The 17838-nt window shown below is 39.4% G+C and overlaps 1 protein-coding gene and 1 pseudogene across 1 annotated transcript in view; both read left to right on the top strand.

The window, feature by feature from the left end:
• Positions 1 to 412: 412 nt before the first annotated feature.
• The window catches only part of JADE3 (jade family PHD finger 3), a 101701-nt gene continuing 84275 nt past the window's right edge, over positions 413 to 17838 (top strand). The window contains exons 1-2 of the mRNA XM_004376905.2: positions 413 to 755; positions 1507 to 1586. Of these exons, the coding sequence (XP_004376962.2) occupies positions 623 to 755; positions 1507 to 1586 (213 nt within the window). The 5' untranslated portion in view covers positions 413 to 622. The remainder of the gene's footprint in view (positions 756 to 1506; positions 1587 to 17838) is intronic.
• LOC105756298 (transcription factor Dp-1 pseudogene) lies at positions 16527 to 17774 on the top strand (annotated as a pseudogene).

The raw sequence follows: 17838 nt of genomic DNA, 5'->3' as shown, positions 1-17838 counted from the left end.
AGGGTCAGCGATAAAGACGAAGACCCCCAAGGATATGGATTGACACAGTGATTGCAACACTGGGCTCAAGCATAATGATTGTGAGGATGGCGCAGGACCGAGCAGTATTTCGTTCTGTTGTACATAGGGTTGCTGTTAGTTAGAACTGACTTGATGGCACTTAACAACCACCACCACAACAACAAAAATCAAATTTGTTGCCATCTCGCCTATTCCAACTCATGGCAGCCCATGTGTGTCAAGAGTAGAATTGCACTCCGTAGGGTTTTCAGTGGCTGTAATCTTATGGAAGTAGATCACCAGGGCTTTCTTCTGCAGTGCCACTGGGTGGATTCAAACCACCAACCTTTTAGTTAGTAGCTGAGAGTAAACTGTGCCACATTAGGGACCTCTGGCTAGTGACAGCCACATGGATACCTCCTTTGATTGGATAGACACTACATGTGTGGCCCTACCGTTGCTGTACTACTCCTGCTCAGTGTTTTGGGCTCTTTCCTGAGGCTAATGTGTGATCTTCCCCATTTTTTAGACACTTTCTATTGGAAGATTTGGTATTACTCTTCTCCCATTACTCTAGATCATTTGAGAATATTCTTGGCAGAAATCATTTGATTTGTGCGATATGCCTGCCGTTACCTTATGGGATCTTTGGGACAGTGTATTGATTTTGTTTTATTTAGTATTGATGTCTTTCCTAGGATGCTCCAGGATGAAACGCCACAGGCCACTCAGCAGCAGTGACAGTTCAGATGAGAGTGAGTAAACAGCAACTGGTAATATCTGCATTTTTCCCCTTCACGTTTTCTTCTTTGACTTGAGGACATGCTATTTCATACCTCCTTTAGTGGTCAAAAAATAATGTTAAGGAAGAAAATCATGGGGTATCATTTCTTTTACTCATTTTATTTTATCAGAGATAGATAAATTAGGTGGAAGACTTGGTTTTGTGGGGCATGTAACATCTTGTTTTTCACTTTTCATTACCTCAACAATAAAAGCCAAATCCAATAGTGATTTACAGTGCTTTTCTAGGAAGGAAGAAAAGTATGAGGGCGTAAAATGTAGGCCCTGATTCTAATTGTAGCTCAGGTACTAAATGTTTGATTGTGGGGGAGTAGTCATCATTTGTAATAGGCAGCAACCTTATTAACAGTGACCTTTTGGGGAAATGCACCGATTACCTGCTCTACACTTTTAGTTTTTACAGTTATTTTTGCAAAAGATACCTTTTTTCTGAATAGAGCAAAATGTTATGAGGTCTGATTACATCAAATTGAATCATCTTAGCCTTAGCATTGTTGAAGCTTTTGCATGCTGGGAGATCACATGCAAATGTCATTAAATTCCATCCTGAGGCTCTCTTGGGTGCAATTTAACTGTTTTCTCCAATAGTAAGAATCTCTGTGGTTTTCTCCATCACATCTTTGATACTCTCTTGGAGACATTTGCTTATTTGACATTAGTGTGTAATAAGTCTCAGTGTTCTTTTCTAATTATCTTTTGCAGGTCCTTCCACTTCCTTTACATCTGGCTCAATGTATAGGAGCAAGTCAAAAATCCCAAATCAGCACAAAAAACCTGCTGAGGTAAGAGTAGATATTCAATTTTTAGACTTAAAAAATTAGACAAATATCTACCTGTATATTCGTGCAATACCCAGATCCTGAAGATGTGAAGAGTAAAGCATGTGCCAATGGATAGAATTGTTTTCTGATGAATCTTCTTGCTTTTCAAGAAGTCCGCTTTCTTCCCCCTTTATGAGAATGGTAATCTTCACACTATGGTTTAATTTTGGTGATGCCACTGAAGTGTTGTCTTTAGAATACAAGGCCTCCCCTATCCAAGAAGCCAAAGGGAGCTAGATTTGGGGAGTTTGGAAGGGCTCACAGATCTCCTGGGCTATGATTAGAAAGAGCCCAGTCAGTAGGTAGGAGACAGTGCAAGAAGGGATAAGTGAGATTATGAGAGATGAGTTTTAGATCTGGGTTGTAGATCTGTGATGAGTTCTCACAGCCTTTGGAGCACTGCCAGCCCAGGAAGAATGGATCACTCTTTGTGAGGATGGTTATCTTCTGCCCCAAGGCTAGTGAAGTTCCAAGGTTATACTTGGACTTGGTGATAGTGCAGTGAATCCTACAGACTTTTCTCTGTGATAATTGATCGTAACTGGCCTTGTGTAGCTTCACTACTATGAGTAGACGTCCTTAGCTAAAAAGAAAAAGAAATACCAAAAAAAGGAGAAAGAGAGTATAAAAAATATGATGATGAAAATTAGAGATCTCATCTACTTGTTATGAGAATCTCCTTGGGCACTTGTGGAAAATACAGGTCCCAAACCCATCCCATACCTACTGAATTAGTATTTCTAGGGAAGGTGCCTGGGATCTGGTTTTTAACAAGTGACTCAGGTTATTTTTATGATCAAGCACTTTGGAGAAGTAATATACTCTCATTTCATTTCCCTAAAAGCATTGTGAAGTAGGTACTCTTCTTTCTGCAGGTGATAAATCTGAGGCTCAGAGGAGTTAATTACCCAAGGTCACACAAATAATAGTAGAGCTGAAATTCAAGTTTTGATGCACCCTGAATCCTGTTATTAACCAGCATGTCCTTGGTACATTATATGGGTACAATAGTTCAGTAAATATTTGTTGAAATTTTGATAGTTAAGAAATATGGGGCAGCATCAGTGTTTTCTCATCAGCAATTATAATCAAGATTTCATAATGAGGGGGGAGCAAAAGTTGAGAATGGGGAGAACGAATGCCTGGAATTGAAAAAGGGCTGAGAACCCAGTCAGTGGGGAGAACACAGGAACCTTTGTGGAAGAAGAGAAGTAGAAGAGGTACGTGGGAATTGGTGGAGATGACAAGTGCACACTGATCACAGGTGAGGCTGAAGGCAATCCTTAAGGAGTCAGGTGGGACCATTGTGAATTCTTTCTTCCTTTTTGGATCTTGGAACTGAAGCAGGATCACCTTTTGCTGCTTTCGTCAGAGCATCAGCTCATGCCCCATTTTGAATAGCAAAGTATCACTTGTCTGTCGATATCTGGTTTTCCTAGTTCTACTTGCTGCTCCTGTTAGCTTCAAATAATTGTTTTAAGGTTCACTTAAGAAGTGGAACAACCCAATTAAAAAATGGGCAAAGAATAGACATTTATCCAAAAAAGATACACACATGGCCAATAAGCACATGAAAAGATGTTCAATGTTATTAGGGAAATGCACATCAAAACCACAGTGAGATACCACTTCACATCCACTAGGATGGCTATGATCAGAAAAACAGAAAATAACAAGTGTTGGCAAGGATGTGGAGAAATCGGAACTCTCTTGTACATTACTGGTGGGAATGTAAAATGATAGAGCCTCTATGGAAAACAGCTTAGCAATTCCTCAAAAAGGTAAACATTGAATTACCACATGACTCAGCAATTCCACTCCTAGGTATATACCCAAAGACTTAAAAGCAGGGGCTAAAACAGATACTTGTACACCACTGTTAGTTGCAGTATAATTCACAATAGCCGAAAGATGGAAACAACACAGTGTCCATAAACAGATGGAGAAACAAAATGTGATATATACATATAATGGAATATTATTCATCCATAAAGAAAATGAAATTCTGATACATGCTACAATATGGATGAACCTTGAAAACATACTGAGTGACTGAAATATCAGATACAAAAGGACAAATATTGTATGATCCCACTTATACGAGCTATATAGAATAGGCAAATACATAGAGACAGAAAGTAGATTAGTGCTTACAGGAGCTGAGGAGAGGGTGAAATGGGGAGTTATTGCTTAATGGGTACAGAGTTTTTGTTTACAGTGATGGAAACTTTTGAAAATAAATGGTGATAATGCTTACCAAAGAAAAAGGAAGCCAGTGAAATTAGGTTTTTTTTTTTCTTCTTTAATTGTGCTTTAGGTGAAAGTTTACAGGGTAAATTAGTTTCTCATTCAACAGTTTATACACAGATTGTTACGTGGCATTGGTTGCAATCCTGCATTGTGTCAGCACTCTCCCTCTTTCCCTTTCCACCCTGGGTTCCCCAGTTCCATTCGTCCAGTTTTCCCGCCTTCTTGGCTTTGTTTTTGAGTAGGTGTGGCCCATTTGATCCCGTATACTTGATTGATCTAAGAAGCACGTTCCTCACATGTGTTACTGTTTGTTTTATAGGCCTGCCTAATCTTTGACTGAAAGGTGAACTCTGGGAGTGGCTTCAATTCTGAGTTAGAAAAGGGACGACCGGGGGCCATAGTCTCAAGGGTTCCTCCAGTGTTATGGATTGAATTGTCTCCCCCACAAAACGTGTGTCAACTTGGCTAGTCCATGATTCCCAGTATTGTATGATTGTCCACCATTTTGTCATCTGATATGATTTTCCTCTGTGTTGTAAACCCTGCCTCTATGATAATGAGGTGGGATTAGCGGCAGTTACGTTAATGAGGCAGGACTCAATCGACAAGATTAGTTTGTGTCTTGAGTCAATCTCTTTTGAGATATAAAAGAGAGGAGTGAACAAATAGACATGGAGACCTCATACCACCAAGAAAGCAGTGCTGGGAGCAGAACACGTCCTTTGGACCTGAGGTTCCTGCGCTGAGAAGCTCCTAGATCAGGGGAAGATCGATGACAAGGACCTTCCTTCAGAGCTGAGCCAACACAGAGAGAAAGCCTTCCTGGAGCTGATGCCCTGAATTTGGACTTGTAGCCTACTAGACTCTGAGAGAATAAACTTCTGTTTGTTGAAGCCATCCAATAGTGGTATTTCTGTTATAGCAGCAGTAGATAACTAAGAAACTCCAGTCTCTATCAGAACAGTAAGTCTGGTCTTTTTTGTGTATTTTATCTTTTGATCTATATTTTTCTCCTGCTCTGTCTGGGACCCTCTGCTGTAATCCCAATCAGAGTGGTTGGTAGTGGTAGACGGGCACCATCTAGTTCTTCTGGTCTTAGGGTTGTGTAGGCCGTGGTTCATGTCGTTCATTAGTCCTTTGGACTGATTGCTCCCTTGAGTCTTTAGTTTTTTTCACTCTCCTTTGCTCCAGACTAGAAGAGACCGATAGTTGTATCTTAGATGGCCACTCACAAGCTTTTAAGACCCCAGATACTAGTCATCAAAGTAGGGTGTAGAACATCGTCTTTAAGAACTATGTTGTGCCAATTGATGTAAATGTCCCCTGAGTCTGTGGTCCTTTGCTTTCGAGCCTGGGAACTTCATCCCATGAGATGTTTATTTATGTCTAAGAGGTTTCCCTGAACGTGCCACTTGTGTGCTGTATTGTCTGTATTAATACATGAGGAGCACCTACAGTCATGTATTTAGAAGTGTCCACCACCGAACCTGTATCTGACAGTGGGTGTGCTCCCTTGCCCCCTCCCTCACCTCTTGGCATATCTATCTATCTATCTATCTATCTATCTATCTATCTATCTATCTATGTATCCATTTGTATATTATCGTTTGTTGATTCTATTGTTGCAAGATTGTCTATGCTATAGTAGTTACCATAAACTCAAAACAAGCCATTACCGTCGAGTCAATTCCGACTCATGGCAATGCTATAGGACAGAGTAGAACTGACCCATAAAGTTTCCAAGGAATGGCTAGTGAATTCAAACTGCCGACCTTTTGGTTAGTAGCCTAGCTCTTAACCACTGCACCACCAGGGCTCCAGTAGTTACCAGAGTTGTCCTTTATTCCTGCATTCCTTTCAGTGCCCTCTCTTGCCTTGGTCATGTTGTGTTGACTTCTCCCACATTGTATGTTGCCTTTCCTTTCACCAGTATTAACACATGTCTAATATATCTTTGGAAACCCTGATTCTACTCTGTCCCATAGGGTCGCTACGAGTCAGAATTGGCAGTGGGTGTGGTTTTGGTTTTTTAATATCTCTTTGGTAATTTCCCCTCCCTCCCTGTCTTGGTTATCTAGTGCTGCTGTAACAGAAATACCACAAGTGGGTGGCCTTAACAAAGAGAAATTTATTCTCTCACAGTCTAGTAGGCTAGAAGTCTGAATTGAGGACATCAGCTCCAGGGGAAGGCTTTCTCTCTGTGTCGGCTCTGGAGGAAGTTCCCTGTCATCAGTCTTCTGCTGGACTAGAAGCTTCTCTGCACAGGAACCCCGGGTCCAAAGGAAGTGCTCTGCTCCCGGTGCTTCTTTCTTGGTGGCATGAGGTCCCCAACTCTTCTGCTCACTTCCCTTTCCTTTTATCTCTTGTAAGATAAAAGGTGGTGCAGGCCACACCCCAAGGAAACTCCTTTTACATTGGATCAGGGATGTGACCTGAGCAAGGGGTTACATCCCACCCTAATCCTCTTCAGCATAATCCAATCTTGCCTCATCAGCCACAGGCAGAGATTAGGATTTACAACATATAGGAAAATTATATGAATCACAAAATGGAGGACAACCACACAATACTGGGAATCATGGCCTAACCAAGTTGATACATATTTTGGGGGGATACAATTCAATCTGTGACACTCCCCCTCCCATCCCTAGTAACCATCAAAGATTTTTTTTCCTGTGTGTAAACCTTTTGTTGTTACTTTATAATAGTGGTCTCATAAAATATTTGTCTTTTTACAGTTGTCTTATTTACTCAGCATAATGCCCTCCAGATTCATCGATGTTGTGAGATGTTTCACATATTTTTCATTATTCTTTATCGTTGTGTAGTATTCCATTCTGTGTATACACCACAGTTTGTTAATCCATTCGTCTGTTGATGGGCACTTAGGTTGCTTTCACCTTTTTGCTATTGTAAATAATGCTGCAATGAACATGGCTACCGTGACTGTAGTAGGTTCTGAGATCAGATAGTGTGAGGCCTCCTACTTTGTTTTCTTTTTAAATAAAGCTTTACTTATACAGGGCCTCTTTTCCTTCCATAGAAAGTTGGTGATTAGTTTTTCCATCTCAATGAATGCTGTTGAGATTTGTATCGGGATTGTATTATATCTAAATAGCTTTGGGTAGTATTGACCTTTTCACAATGTTAAGTCTTCCTATCCAAGAGCATATGTTTTTCTACTTATGTAGGTCTCTTGTGGTTTCTTGCAGTAGTAGTTTGTAGTTTTCTTTCTAAGTCTTTTACATCCCTGGTTAGATTTATTCCTAGGTATTCTATCTTTTGGGTGGCTATTGTAAATGATATTGTTTTCCTTATTTCCTTATCATAGGTCTCTTTGTTGATATGGAGAAATCCAACTGAATTTTGTATGTTGATCTTGGATCCTGCCACTTTGCTGAATGCTTCTGTTAGTTCCAATAGCCTTCTTGTGGAGTCTTTGGGATTTTATATGTATAGGATCATATCTGTGAATAGGGATAGTTTTACTTCTTCCTTACCAACGTGGATGCCCTTTATTCCCTTTTATTGCCTTATTGCTCTCACTAGGACTTCCAATACAATGTTGAATCAGAGTGGTGATAAAGGGCATTCTTTTCTGGTTCCGGTTCTCAGGGGGAATGCTTTCTTCAGATTTTCTGCATTGAGGATAATGTTGGCTGTTGGTTTTGTATAAATTCCCTTTATTATGTTGAGAAATTTCCCTTCTATTCCTATTTTGCTGAGAGTTTTTTTTAATCAGGAATGAGCGTTGGACGTTATCAGATGCCTTTTCTGTATCGATTGATAGGATCATGTGATTCTTTTATTTATGTGGTGGATTACATTGATTGATTTTCTAATGAACCAACCTTGCATGCCAGATATGAATCCCACTTGGTTGTGATTTTTTTTTTATATACTGTCGTATTCTATTAGCTAGAATTTTGTTGAGAATTTTTGTGTCTATATTCATGAGGGATATTGGTCTATAGTTTTCTTTTTTAGTGGTATCCTTGCCTGGCTTTGGTATTAGGGTTATGAATTTGGGAGTATTCCTTCCTTTTTTATGTTCTGGAATAGTTTGAATAGAATTGAGGTCAACTCTTCCCTGAACGTTTGGTAGAATTCTCCAGTGAAGCCATCTGGACCAGGACTTTTTCTGTTGGGAGTTTTTTTTATGACCTTTTCGGTTTCTTCTTTTGTTACAGGTCTGTTCAGATTTTCTACCTCAGTTTGTGTTAGTTTAGGTAGATGGTGTGTGTCATGGTTTGAATTATGTCCCCCAAAAAATGTGTGTATCAATTTAGCTAGGCCATGATTCCTGGTACTGTGTGATTTTCCTGTATGTTGTAAACCTGCCTCTATGATGTTAATGAGGGAGGATGGGTGGCAGTTGTGTTAGTAAGGCAGGACCTGATGTACAAGACTGGTTTGTGTCCTGAGGCAATCTCTTGAGATATAAAAGACAGAAGTGAGCAGTGAGACAGGGGGACCTCATACCATCAAGAAAGCAGTGCCGCGAGCAGAGGGCATCCTTTGGACCAGGGTCCCTGCGCCAAGAAGCTCCTAGTCCGGGGGAACACTGATGAGAAGGCCGAGAGAGAGAAAGCCTTCCCCTGGAGCTGACACCCTGAATTTGGACTTTTAGCCTACTTGATTGTGAATAAATAAATTTCTCTTTGTTAAAGCCATCCACTTGTGGTATTTCTGTTGTAGCAGCACTGGATGACTAAGACAGTGTGTTTCTAGCAATTTGTCCATTTCCCCTGGGTTTTCACATTTGTTGGTGTACAGTTGTTTGTATTATTCTGTTGTGATCCTTTTTATTTCCGTTGGTTCTTTTGTAATGTCACCCATCTCATTTCTTGTTCAAGCTATTTGCATCTTCTCCTGTTTTTGTTTTGTTATATTGGCCAGTGGTTTGTCGTCATTATTAATCCTTTCAAAAAACCAGCTTTTAGTCTTGATTCTTTCTGTTGTTTTTCTGTTCTCTGTTTCATTTATTTCTGCTCTAATTTTTATTATTTCGTTTCTTCTCGCAACTGTGGGCTTCTCTTGCTGCTTTCTTTTAATTGTTTGGGTTGTAGGGTTAATATATTGATTTTTGTCCCTTCTTTTTTGATGTGCGCTTTTATTGCTATAAATTGACCTCTGAGCACTGCTTTTGTTCTGTCCCAAAGGTTTTGGTATGTTGTGTTTTCATTCTCATTTCATTCTAGGAATTTTTTAATTTCATCTTTGATTTCTTCTATTACCCAGTAGTTTTTAAGCATAGTGTTATTTAGTTTCCATTTATTAGACTTCTTCCCTTGCTCTTCCTGTTACTGATTTCTACTTTTATAGCATTGTAATCAGAGAAAATGCTTTGTATTATTTCGATGTTTTTGAATTTGTTGAGGCTTGCTTTGTGGTGTATAATGTGGTCTGTTCTGGTGAATTATCCATGAGCATTGGAGAAGAATGTGTACTTGACACTGTTGGGTGATGTACTCTGTATGTGTCTATTAGGTCCAGTTGGTTGATTGTGGTATTTAAATCTTCTGTGTCTTTGTTGAGTTTCTTGCTAGTTGTTCTGTCCTTCACTGAGAGTGGTATCTTAAACTCTCCTAGTATTATTGTGGAAGTGTCTGTTTCTCTTTTCAGTGTTGTTTGAGTTTATGTTTATGTATTTTGGAGCTCTGTCGTTGGGTGCATGTATATTTATTATGGTTATGTCCTCTTGGTGGATTGACCCTTTAATCATTATATAAAGTCTTTCCTTGTCTTTTATAGTAGATTTTGCTTTAAAATCTATTTTATCAGAGATTAATATTTCCACTTCTGCTTTTTTTGGTTGTTGTTTGTTTGATTATGTCTTTTTCCATCCTTTAAGTTTTAGTTTATCTATATCTTTGTGACTAAAGTGTGTCTCTTGTAGATAGCATATTGATGGGTCATATTTTTTTTTATCCACTCTGCCACTGCCCATCTCTTTCATGGTTTATTTAGGCCATTTGCCTTCAGTGTGATTATCAATAGGTATGAGTTTATTGCTGTCATTTTCTTATGTTTTTTTTGGTGGTGTTGATGGTTTCTTCATTTTGCTTAACTTTCTGTGCTGAGTTTTTTTATTGTGGCTTATCTTTTCATTTCCTTTGTAGTTTTTAGTTTTATGTATACTGAATCTGTATTTTATTCTTTTGTATTTTGATGAGTGGGTTTGTTGACTTTATTTGTGGTTACCCTGAAATTTACCTTTACCTTCCTAAGTTTAAAGTGGTAATTTATTTCTTGATATCGTCTCGACTTCCTCTCCATATGGAAGTTCTAAAGCTATACTCCTTATTCCCCCTTTATGTTTTGAAGTGGTCATCAGTTACAGATTGACGTCTCTGGTTCCCTGTTTTCTGTCTTTTAGCTTTATTTTTAGAGTTATTTATCTGGGTTGATATCTGTCTGGTGTTGTCATGTGTTTTAATCTCAGGTTGTGTTTGGTGTTTTGTTAGTTTTGTGTCCAAAGGCCTCCTCATATTATTTCTTGTAAAGTTGGTCTCGTTGTTACAAATTCCTTAAGGTTTGTTTATCTGGAAATGTCCTAATTTCACCATCATATTTGAGGGAGAATTTTACTGGATATATAATTTTTGGTTGGCAGTTTTTTTCTTTCAAGGTTTTATATATATTATCCCATAGCCTTCTTGCCTGCATGGTTTCTGCCTAGTAATTGGAATTTAGTCTTATCAATGCCCCTATGTAGGTGATCTTTTGTTTTTCCTCAGCTGTTTTCCGGATTCTTTTTTGGCTTTGGTTTTGGAAAGTTTGATTATGATATGTCTCAATGTTCTATTGGGATCTGTCCTTCATGGAGTTCGTTGTGCTTCTTGTATGGTTATCTTCTCGTCTTTCATGATATTAGGGAAGTTTTCTGTAACAATTCTCTCTGTGCTCTTTGTTGACATCTCCCTTTCTGGGATTCCAATCACATGTAAGTTGTTCCTCTTGATGGTGTTGCACATACCTCTTAGGTTTTCTTAATTTTTTTTTTTTGATCCTTGCACAGATTAGTGTCAAGGGATTGGTCTTCTATTCCACTGATCCTGTCTTCCATTGTTTCATTTCTACTCCTGTGACTTTCCATTGAGTTGTCAATTTCTCCAGTTTTATTGCTAAACTTCTGGATTTCTAGTTGCTGTTTCTGTATTGTCTGCTTTGTCATTTTGTTTTTGTACTGTTTTCCTGAATTCTTCTAGTGTTTTGTCTTGTTTTCCTTGATTCCTTTGAGGACCCTACAGGTAAACCTTTTGAAATCCTCATCAGAAAGCTCCATTATCTTTTCTTCCTCAGGGAGATTTCTGGTTCTTTATATGGTCACTTGCTGGGGCCATCTTGCCCTGCTTCTTTAGGTGGTTTGCTATTGTCTGTTGTCTCTGGGACATTAAGAAGTTACTGTATTTATTTGTATAATTGTTTGCTGAGTCCTGTTTTTTTGTGTTGTTTTGGTGATTCCTGGCAGATGTGGCTGGAGTGGTGCTCTGGTCACTGGACTGGCCGTGCTGTAGCACTCCCTACCTGTCTTTGGGTGAGTGGAGTGTTGGGTAGCTGTGGGTGCTTGGGTCTCTGTTTACTGATCTTGCAGAGCAGCTGAGGGTGGGTTGTTTGGGCTTTGGCCTCCGTCTGTCTTTGGTTCGGTGGCTTAAGAGCAGGGAATTGTGCTTTCTGTACAGGTGGAGCAGCCAATATGGTGGGCAGGTGGGGGTGTGCTCATCACCTCTCACTGGTTGGAGGGGTGTGGGTGGTAGGGGGGCGTGGTGGGTGGACATTCACACAGTCACTGTACCTCCACCTCCTCCTGGGCAGGGATGAGGGGGAAGGAACAGTGGGTGGATGTTCACTCTGTCTTGCTCCTCTGTCCCTGAGGTCAAGGGCCACTGCTCCTGAGTATCTCCGGTTCTGGATCTGGCACCCTCCATTTCTCTGCTTCTTTCTGTGTGTGTCTGTAGAGGTTCTCTGTTCCTTTTGGGAAAGTCATGAAGTTACCTTGCTGTTTTCTTTACCCAAGGTTGCTGCTGGCTTTGTCCTAAGTTAGTCATGGCAGGCCAGGATGGCTGGTGAGCTCTGCTGTTTTATTTTACTCCTCTCGCTGCTTTTCTTATTGCTTCCAGTCGGTGTTTGGTTCAGTTCTTAGACATTCTTTTTGATGTTCAGGGTTCCTGGATTGTTATCTGCCTCTGTTTGACTTGTTTTTTGGGGGTCTTTGGTGTAGGGGGACTTTATGGTGTGTATGACTAAGCTGCCATCTTGGCTTTGCCTCCTAAAATTAGTTGTAGTAATGCTTTAATTTAACCCAATATATTAAAAATATTATCACTTCAATATGTAATCAATATAAAAAGTTGTTAATGTGATAGTTTACAGTTTTTGTTCTAAAAAAAGGAAAGAAATGGAAATAATGCCCTCATGGTGCAGTGGTTAAGACCTGTGGCTCCTAACCAAAAGGTCAGCAGTTCAAATACACCAGCAGCTCCTTGGAAACCCTGTAGGGAAGTTCTGTGCTGTCCTTTGGGTCACTATCAGTTGGAATTGACTTGATGGCAGTGGGTTTGGTTTTTTTGGTTTAATGGGTAAATGGGGCCAAAACAAAATTAAATTGAATTTGCTTTGTTTCATAGCCTTAAGAGATGGACAGAATCTTCAGGGATCTAATCTGGTCTAGCCTTCAAACTACAACCCATATGAGCCCTGATATAAGAAAACATATTCCATTTTTAAAAAGAACTCTAGATAAGATACTTATATAACCAAACATAGTATAGTAATCATTTCAGATATTTCTTAGTATTCAAAAGTCCTTATTTCCATTTAACCTCCATTTTTATGTAAATTTCTGTTTGTATGGAATACTTAGGGAACTTTACTCAGTATTACTGAAAACCATTTTTTTTATCATCTAAAATCCTAGCGGTCCACCTACATTTAGCCTTATGAGGTTTTCAATAAACTTTTTACTTTAGCATAACTTTAGACATACAGGAAAGTTGCAAAGATAACACAGAGAATTCCTGTATACCTCACATCCAGTTTCATTTTCTCCCATGGTTAACATCTTACATTACTATAGTACATTTATCAAAACTAAGAAGCCAACATTGGTACACTGATATTAACTAAACTCCAGACTATATTGGGATTTTACCAGTTTTTCCATCAGTGTCTCCTTTTTGTGCCAGGATCCAATCCAAGGTACCACATTACATTTAGTGTCATGTCTCCCCAATCTCCTCTGGTCTGTGACAGTTTCTCAGTCTTTCCTTGTTTTTCACTATCTTGACAATCTTGAAGAGTACTGGCCAGCTACACTGTAGAATGTCCCCCAGTATGTGTTTGTCTGGTATTTATCTCATGATTAGACTGGGATTATAGGTTTTAGGAAAGAATACAATGGAGATGAAGTAACCTTCTCATCACATCATATTAGGGAGGTCATAACCACAAGACATCACTGGTGGTTATAACCTTTAGTTAAGGTAGTATTTGTGAGGTTTTTCCATTGTAAAGTTACTGTTTTTTTCCCATTCCCTATGCCATTCATTAGAAGTGGGTCACTAAGCCTAGTGCGCAATCAAGGAGTGAGTGTGGGAGAAGGATTAAGCTCCTCCTCCTGGAGGAGACAGTAGTTACATGTATTTGGTAATAGTCTATAAAAAAGATTTGTATGTTCTCCCTCATTTTTAAATTTATTTAATCACTTATTTAATCAGTATGGACTGATATATATTTATTTTATACTTTGGGTTATAATCCAATACTTTATAATTGTGCTTTTCAAATTATTCCAGCTTTGACCATTGGGAACTCGTTCAGATTGGCTCCTTTGTCCCATTTACGAACCTCCATCCTTTTGTTTCTTGAGCACTTTTTAAAATTTCTGGCACAACAAGGTGCTCCAGGCTCATCTTGTATTTTCCCTGTCCCAGCCTTAGAATCAGCCATTTCTTCAGGGAACCTGGTTCTTTTTTATTGGAGAATGGTACTTAGAAACCAAGATCTAGGCACTGGTATACTCATTGCTACTGAGATATTATTGCTTTTAGTCGTTTTCAAGGAGTCCGTGGCTGGTGCAAATGGTTAAGCAATCAACTACTAGCCAAAAGGTTGGCACCAAGAGGCACCTCGGAAGACAAGCCTACTTTTGAAAGGTCACAGCCTTGAAAACCCTATGGAGTGGTTCTACTCTGCACACGTGGACTTGCCATGAGTCAGAATCGACCCGATGGCAACTAACAACGACAAGGTCTTCTCAGCAGACAGAGCTGGGTAATATGTATATTACATACAGGCATATGTAATAACTAATATGTATATATACTAAGCTACATATACACACCTATCTGTAATTATTTCTATACCTAGCAAAGTGTGCATATATATTAAGCTAAGCATGAGTTCGTACCTATGTCTCCTAATCTAATCCAGTACCACATGGTTTATTCTAGCCCCCCTTCTTTGCTTATTTGTAACTTCCCAGTCCAACAGTAAGAAGCCTGGCTCCAATCATCTACCATCTATTTACAAACTTGTTTTACCCCAGTGTATGTGTAAAACAGTTTTCAGAATTATTAACCTGTTCCCCCATGAGAAACAAATTTTCCAACCAGAGTGCTGTGTTCGGATACAGTTACTTTTGTCTTTTGCCTTATAATTTCCAGTCAAAACATTCTTCTTAAAAGTTACTTAGACAATCTCCTTTTTTTTTTAACCTCACCCCTTCAGTGCAGTTATGTACATACATTTGTAATATAGTTATATTCATTTGTCACAGTCTGCATTCCATCCTAGGATCTGCCAACATCTTGGTTGATGTGGGTTTTTTGTTTTTGTTTTCTTTTTTTTTTTTAGTTTACATACATTAAAGTTCATTCTTTGTAAAGTTGTATGGGTTTTATGTTTATACCCAAAAGACTTGAAAGCAGAGACTCAAACAGAGGCTTATACACCAATGTTCATTGCAGCACTATTTACAGTAGCTAAAAGGTAGAAACAACCTAAATGCCATTCAGCAGATGAATAGATAAACAAAATGTGGTAGATACGTACAATGGAATACTACTCAACCAGTAGGAGAAATGAAGTCTTGATACATGCTATAATATGGATGGAGCTGGAAGACATTATGCTGAATGAAATAAGTCAGTCACAAAAGAACGAATATTTTATGACCTCCCATATAAAAAGACGAGAAAAGGCAGATGTATAGAGACCAAAGTTTATTAGTGGTTACCAGGGGCAGGAGGGAAGAGGAAAAGGAGTGTTAGTGCTTATGGAGTACTGCGTTTTGGTTTACCATGATGGAAAAATCACGTTGATTAAGGGTAGAGTTGCACAGCTGATTATTTTAAGTGCTGTAAATAAGTTGTGCATCTGTAAAAAAAAAGTTGAATTGGCAATAGTTGTGTGATAGACATTTACAACAATGACAAAAAAAAGAGTAGCTACTGAGGCTGCTTATGTACAGCCAAACACGTCATGGGATTTGGTTCCTCGATTTGGCGGTTAAGGATCATGGTTTCATGGGATATCCCAGTTATTTGGCCTAATAACGTGTTTAGGTTTAGTACATCTGTTCTACCTCCTAGTTCATTACATAGTTCCTGGGGTCTTAAAAGCTTGAAAGCAGCCATTTAAGTTACAACAACTGGTCTCCATTCGCCTGAAGGAACAGAGGAAGAAGGAGATTGAGGAATAGAAGGAGGATATGGAATGTGTGACTAATTGCCTCCATAAACAACTGCCTGCTTTGCTATGAGACTAGAACTGGATGGTGCCTGGCTACAATTACTGAACATTTTGGTCAGAGATTCCATAGAAGAATCCTAATCTAAAGGGAGGAAATGCAGAACAGAATTTAAAATTCTCATGGACTCCAGACTTTCTGGAGCCATGGAAGCTGGATGAACCTCTACAACTATTGCCCTGAAGATAATCTTTAAACTTTAAACCAAGAATATCCTCTGAAGTCTTCTTAAAACCAAACAATAGTTTAGCTTAACTAGTTAAGTCTTCCAGAGGGGAGTGATGTTAACAAGATGGTGGAATAAGAAGCTCCATGCACCTGTCCCCGAAAGAAATATCAAAAAAAAGTAGAAACTGTCATACCTAACTTCGTCAGAACTCTGGTAAACAATCAGAGGTTTATAGCAACCAAGTGAATGCTGAATCAGGAAAAAAGGCAATGTCAAGAAAATGGTAGGAGGGCCAGTCTCTATGGGGCTGCTTGTGGCGTCATGCCACTGTGCAGCCGGCACATCATGCCGGCTGGACGCTCCGGTACAAAGTAAAAATCGTTTCTCCTCTGGAGGGTGAACATTTATAGAATTGATTTCACGGATCTGGTAACATGGCAAAGGATGCCGGTCTAATTGAAGCCAGTGGAGAACTAAAGGTCTTTATAGACCAGAATCTTAGTCCTGGAAAAGCTTTATAAAAGTCTTAGGAGTTCTTGGATGGTGCAGATGGTTAAGCACTTGGCTGCTAACCAAAAAGTTGGCGGTTTGAATCTACCCAGAAGCACCTTGGAAGAAAGGCTCGGCGATCTACTTCCAAAAAGTCAGCCATTGAAAACTATGGAGGACAGTTCTACTCTGACACAAATGGGGTTGCCGTGAGTCAGAGTCAACTTGATGGCAGCTGGTTTGGTTTTTGGCTTCTTTTTATAGTGTGGTATCATTAGTAGCTGTTCATTCTTCTACAGTAAATACACTTGGAAAACAACTCCTGCCAAAAACTCTTGGACAGTCCGATGTCAGCATTGCACAGCAAGTGGTAATTGGTACACTTCAGAGACCTGCAGTGCCAAATACTGTCCTGATAGGAAGTCCACACACCCCTAACATACATTTTGTATCACAGAACCAGGCTTCATACTCCTCACCTTGGTCTGTGGGAAACACAACAGAAAAGGAGAGAATGGCAAGGATCTGAGGCATTTTTCAATGAAGGTTTGTGAGAAGGTTCAGAAGAAAGGAACCATTTCATATAACAAAGTGGCAGATGAATTGGTTGCAGAGTTCAGTGCTGCTGATAACCATATTTTACCACATGTATCAGCTTTTGGCCAGAAGAATATAAGATGACAAGTCTGCGATGCCTTAAGTGTCTTAATGGCCATGAACATCATCTCTAAGGAGAAGAAAGAAATCAAATGGATCAGTCTGCCTACTAACTTGGCTCAGGAATGTCAGAATTTAGAGGTAGAGGGACAGAGAAGACTTGAGATCTCAACTTAAAGAACTTATTCTACAGCAAATTGCCTTGAAGAATCTGGTGCAGAGAAACTGTCAGGCAGAGTAGCAAGCCAACCACTCACCTCCCTCCAACTCCATCATCCACCTACCGTTTATCATTGTGAACACCAGCAAGAAGACTGTGATGGAGTTCAGTATGTCTAATGACAAATTTGAGTATCTGTTTAATTTTGACAACACGGTTGAAATCCATGATGACATAGAAGTATTAAAGCAAATGGGAATGGCTTGTGGACTAGAATCAGGAAGCTGTTCAGCTGAAGACCTTAAAATGGCAAGAAGTTTGGTACCTAAAGCTCTGGAACCTTATGTGACAGAAATGGCTCAGGGATCAATCAGCGGTGTATTTGTCGCATCATCACGTTCAACTTCAAATGACAAGGCTTTCTGCCAGTGACTTGACCAATGGAGCAGAAGAGATGTTGGCCATGAGCTCCAATGGATCTCAGTACAGTGGCTTCAAGGTGGAGACGCCAGTGTCTTATGTCAGGGAAGACGACGATGATGAAGACTGATTTTCTTGGCTTGTAGATTTCCCTTTTCTCCTTCAAATTCAGCTTCAGGAAAAAAAATTGTTTAGGGAGGAGAAACTTTTTTTTTTAAATACCCTAAGTTGAAACATTTTTTTTTATTATTGTACTTCAGGTGGAGGTTTACAGAACAAACAGTTTCTCATTAAACAGTAGTACACATATTGTTTT

The sequence above is a fragment of the Trichechus manatus genome, unplaced genomic scaffold, assembly GCF_000243295.1.
Source record: "Trichechus manatus latirostris isolate Lorelei unplaced genomic scaffold, TriManLat1.0 scaffold00046, whole genome shotgun sequence".
In the NCBI taxonomy this organism is placed as follows: domain Eukaryota; kingdom Metazoa; phylum Chordata; class Mammalia; order Sirenia; family Trichechidae; genus Trichechus; species Trichechus manatus.
The sequence above is the reverse complement of the archived record's forward strand: the minus strand, read 5'-3'. Positions and strand labels throughout refer to the sequence as shown.